The 5,356-nt window shown below is 35.8% G+C and overlaps 1 protein-coding gene across 1 annotated transcript; it reads left to right on the top strand.

Moving 5' to 3' along the window:
* The first annotated feature begins 6 nt into the window (after window positions 1-6).
* Window positions 7-4,591, top strand: SCP2D1 (SCP2 sterol binding domain containing 1). The gene is made up of 3 exons (XM_010726201.1): window positions 7-88; window positions 2,452-2,535; window positions 4,428-4,591. Exons 1-3 carry the CDS (start codon window positions 50-52, stop codon window positions 4,572-4,574), a joined length of 270 nt encoding a protein of 89 aa, XP_010724503.1. The 5' UTR covers window positions 7-49; the 3' UTR covers window positions 4,575-4,591.
* The last annotated feature ends 765 nt before the right edge of the window (window positions 4,592-5,356 follow it).

Genomic DNA, 5,356 nt, shown 5'->3' with positions numbered 1-5,356 from the left:
GGTTCGCTTTGCAAAGCCAGTCTTTCCGGGGCAAACTTTACAAACAGAAATGTGGAAGGAAGGAAATAGAATTCATTTTCAGACCAAGGTGAGAATGCAGCCACTGTTATTGACTTGAATAAAAAGTGTGACTTGTGTAAAAGTTTGTGAGTATGACAGGAAGTGATAAAAGTAGCTCATTGAACTGAACACACCATTGAAGAAGATTCATAAATAAAATGAAAAGAATTAAATATTCCTACTTATTGTTTCACAAAGATTAGAGTAAAATAACAAAAATATTGTTAGAGGACTTTATATGCTCCTTGTTTTAGCTAGTATTAGAACTAATTTCATTGTTTTCTGATTTGTCCACTACGGAAAAAGCAAAAAGCACTCATTCTTAAGTCTTTGCTTTTTGCAGATAACCCTAGCCTTGTTTATGTCCTTTTTTTAACATTTGCTTAGCTTGCTTAAATGAATTCCTGACAGTAAAGGAAGGCGAACTCAAAAATATGTAATTAAATTGAGTTAAACTTCAGTTGCAACTACGCAGAAGAGCTTCAAAACAATTGAAGTTTCATAACGGTCAGACATAATAACTACAATAAAACAGATCTTACTCTTTTATAAGTCCACTTTTTGTATTAGTCAGTTTTCTTTGAATTTGCCGTTAGCATTTTGTGTGAGTATCCTGTAATGGTGGAAAATTTCAGTGGCAGCAAAAATACTTCATGTGGAGGTGAAAAGTAAAATCTCATTGTCTTTGTTATAGAGTCCCATGCCATTGGCATTCTCCTAAATAATGAATTGCTGCTCCTATTTGTCAGCATTCATTACCTTGTACAGATACAATGTACATTCCTTTGGCTGGGCAAAGTTTTGCTACCCATATCTCAGCCAAACTGTTGATCAGTGGACACAGCAGCAGCGATAGAAGCAGCTAAAGAGAGGATTGAGCAGGCAAAATCAAAGGAAGAAGATCACTGTAAGGACACGGGATAGATACTGTTCCCAGAGGAACACAGATTTGCAGAATACGTGTTGACTAGTGAGGGTAAATTTTGTTTGCAGACCTGATAAGTGCAAGTAACTGGACTTTCATGATATGGACAGTCTTAAGACTACTAGATAAGAACTAGTAGTCAGTAAACAAGACAGTTTAATGCCTCGGATCAGCACTGGAGCTGTTGCACAGCTGAGTGGATGAGACACGGAGGTCTGTACCAATATTTAAAAGTTACTACTGCTCAGCCCTGAGAGAATTTCTAGATTTTTGCTTGAGGGCTGTGTGTACAGACTAAAGTAACAGTGTTCATGGTATGCTTCCCAGCCCTTTGAAATTTGTATACAGAATCTGATCCTTCTTTGTGTTCAAAGGCTGGATTTATTGTTGTGCTTGGTTTAAAGTTAGCATTATATGCAGAGCTCTGGGGCATACTGATTTTTTTTAGTAAGCTTCAGCGTAGAATAACGTAACTTATTTTGAAGGCAGACTGTGGTGTTTAACATGATTATAGAAAACAATGTTGTTTCAACAGTTGCTTGCTCAAAGCAGTTATGCTGAGTTCTATTGCTTTTTGTAATTCTGAGTAGTCTAAAGTCAAGTCATCTGAGAACATGTAGTACACTCAAGATAAATCAAACTGAAAATACACATTTAATTGTGATACAGTGGTTTAAATTCATTTTCAGCTCTGTGTGAAGTTGCAATGATGGTGGTGACAGGATGTTAAGAATGACTTGAATAATCTTTAGTGTATATTCTTTCTATATTAAATTCACCTGTGCAGTAAGCTAGACTGATTTTTGCCTGGTCTTCTCAATTTATCTTATAACTCTCTATATGCATTTTCAGTGAATCATTTTGCTGCTGCCTTTTTTTCACTGTCAGGAAGTCAAAATGGTTTGTGTGTCAGTACTCATTAAAGAAACAATGCCAAAATGAAACTCTGTTTCATATCTGACACATAACTATTTCAAAAAATAAAAAGGAATTCAGGTATTTTTTTTTTCCTCTTTCTCCTTGCAATCTTTCTGATCTTACAGTGTTTAAAAAATTGTTTCTAATGCCTGAAGATACTGTTAACTGGTTACCTACCTCACTAAAACCATTTTGGAGCAATGTGTTTTTCTCACAGCTATTTAGGAAGTAATATTAACAGTTAATTGTATCAGAGATGAAAATTTTTCAGATAGATAATGTTTTTAGATCACTTTGTAAACAGAAAACCATCATTAGATTTTGAATAATTAGTAATCAGTTAATTTTTTCATTTGCAGAACTGTTTGCAAATGGTATAATACTAATTTGCTTTAAAACTAGACTTCGTTTCTCTTCTCACTGAACTTTCCTTTTTTCTTAACCTCTGGACTTAAAATGTAAATAAAAGCTTATTGTGATTTTATTTGTTTGTTTGTTTGTTTTTGCCAATGCTCTACCTCTTTAATGTAATTTTTTCCCCATCACAGGTCAAAGAGACTGGAGACATTGCTATTGCAGGTGGCTATGTGGATGTAGTATCAGCCTTGGATAAGCCTTCTTCACTGAAGCCTGTAAGCAACAGAAACGTTGACTTGTAAAGAAGCATAGTTGGGCTGTACTGTTGTGAGAAACAGGAGAAGAATAGAATTGCTTGCTAGTCTTATTCACAAAGATTTCATGTGTATATAGCTTAAGAGATGTGAACACACACTGTGCTTACTGTGTAGGGCTTGTGGATCTATTTTGAAGGCTGACAGAATCCACAGCATACCATGGAATTTGAAGTTCTTTATACCATTTGAGCAGTTAGTATAAGCAATCCTCTGTGTGTTAGTTACAAAACAAGAGTAATGCAGCATTCAGAGCCACACAATTAAGGCAATACCTGTAAAATGAACATGTTGATTTTCTCTTGCAGATGATAGAGACTGAACTCATTGTAAACTATAAAAATGAGTGACTTTTTCCCATCTTTCTGGAGTCATGGGGAGAGCGACAGGAAAGCACTAAAATAAAAGAGCAAGTGAAAATGAAGTAGTGTCCTCACAGAAAGAATGATTTTACCATTGAATTATTTTTGAAAGAAGGCTCTGAATGCTGTTTGTGCATGTGACCTAACACACATTATGTACTTCACAGAATGTATTCTCTCTGAAAAGGAGAGAGAGGGAGAGGGGAAGAGATAGAGAGGCTTGATGGGATATTGGTATATACCCAGGATATCGGACTTGCCACTAAAGACAAAATTGCATGTGCTCATGTCTTTCTGGTTGTTAGTGTTAGTCTTTGAAGAACTGGGTATGCAGTACCTTGCCTTAATAAGCCTTTTTGTTCCATTGATTTTTGTGTGCAAAGAATGAGACTTTAATGCATTGAAGTTTTGGAAATACTGAGATAGTGACATTCATCTAAAGCTTGTGATATATTCTTGGAACCTGTGTCTTTACACTGGTTATGTTCAGTCCTTTGATATTCTGAATTGCTGCCAAATCTACATTTGGGGTTCAAACAGTTAAGCATTAGAACATTTTGGTGAAATAATTATAGAAGTTTATTTAACATGGACAGAACAGTTTTTTTCTTCAAGCTGACTGAGAAATTAAGGTACTTGGGCAGGAGTTTCCTAATTGAGTCATGCAGTAGGGGAAACTTACCTGAGTGATTGTCAAATTCATGTCATCAGAAATCATCTTGTATGATGGAAAATGTTTCTTAGTCATCACAGTGGAGATGAAGAGATAGTAGTGTGAGGAGTACTGCATCCTGGTATATGGGTAGGTACAGCAGAAAAAAATAAAGCTAAGATAACTTCTCTTTTCAGTTCTCTTTGGATGAAAATATCAAGGGAGCTTCTTAAATTAGAGCTTTTTATCAAGTACAAATACTAAGTAGGTATACTAGGAGGTAAAACAATGAAAGGTTTGCACAACATTACATGTTTGGAAAAGTTAAAAATGTGAATGTCCCTGATCCCACTCTGAAATGGTAAACATACTGCAATTGCACTGAGTTCTGACTGTGTTCATATTGCAGTCTCTGACAATCTGTTGTGCTATACTAAGGTAACATGCTGGTAAAAACATTTTTTTGTTCTGAAAATGAACATTCCATTCACTATGGAAAAAGTTGGTTATCCTCTGAATGGAGAAAAAGGCAATTTGGAAGCTGTTAAAAAATCCTAGGTGTAAAACATATCTTAAATTACAGTGATAAATGACAAAACTGTGAAAGCAAGATATGAAATAATTCTCAGGTAAGAGTCCATGAGCATGTTTTGCTAGAGTGTACTCTTTAGTGCTGACAATTGCTAGAAGTAATTATTTGTGGTGGAAAACATTTTGATTGCACTGGATAATTCTGCAGTAGAGACTCCTGGACACAATGCTTAAATTAATAGTCATATGTCTCAATTTTTTAAAAGACCTTTGCTTTTTAAATTTTTCCTGCTCTCTCTTTTTTTAAGACTGCAAGGCTGCAGAGTGACCTGGTGTTTGAAGAAATTGGCCGTCGCATCAAAGAGATTGGACATGAATTGGTAAGGAAAGTGAATGCTGTGTTCCAGTGGAACATCACTAAAGATGGAAAAACAGCAGTGCAATGGAGTAAGTAATAGCTCTTATATAATGTCCCAGTGCATTTTTTTAAAACGAAGTGAGATTAATTATACTCATTCTAAATTAAATGTTGTTTTAAAAACTAGTAGATGAATGCTTACAGGACCTAACAATCTGATTGCATACTGAACACATAAGTAATGTGTTCAGATAAAGTTCCAGAATGGCAGCTTCTTTCAACTTTCTAACAATATGCTTCTGTAACTTGCCTATTTAGATGAAGGCATAGGCACGCAGTCTTCTAGAACATCAGGGGATTTGTGCTTATATTTTCCAGAATGGGTCCTCACTACGCTTAGGTTAATTTAACTGTCTTCTAAGCAGGCTATGCTGGAGTAACTAGTCTGTTGATAATGTACAAGCTAACTAGTCTGTACTGAGCAAGTATTTATTCCTTCTGCATTGCTCTTGGGCCTTCAGTAAAAATATCATCCAGCTTATTTCCATGTGAAATTTCTGATATGAAAGTTTAATGAATGTAAACATTGTTTGCCCATCTTTCAGGGAAGGACAGAGTTGATGACCAAGCTAAAGATTGTAATGGCAGTGGGCGGGAGGAAGGGTGTAATTTGCACTTAGGTTGTAATTTTAGACCTGTCTGTCTTCTTTGTGGAGAAATGCAAATCTTGGGGTCAAGCCTATCCCTTGCACAGCTTGATTTCAATTGGCTTCAATGGTTGAATCAATTGGAACAGTTTCAGGAGATACTGGTGAGGTGGGCTTCCCTTTGGCAGGCTGTCGGAAGATACCAATCCTACAGATCAGATCTGGTCTTTTT

The sequence above is a fragment of the Meleagris gallopavo genome, chromosome Z (assembly GCF_000146605.3).
Source record: "Meleagris gallopavo isolate NT-WF06-2002-E0010 breed Aviagen turkey brand Nicholas breeding stock chromosome Z, Turkey_5.1, whole genome shotgun sequence".
NCBI lineage: Eukaryota > Metazoa > Chordata > Aves > Galliformes > Phasianidae > Meleagris > Meleagris gallopavo.
The sequence above is the reverse complement of the archived record's forward strand: the minus strand, read 5'-3'. Positions and strand labels throughout refer to the sequence as shown.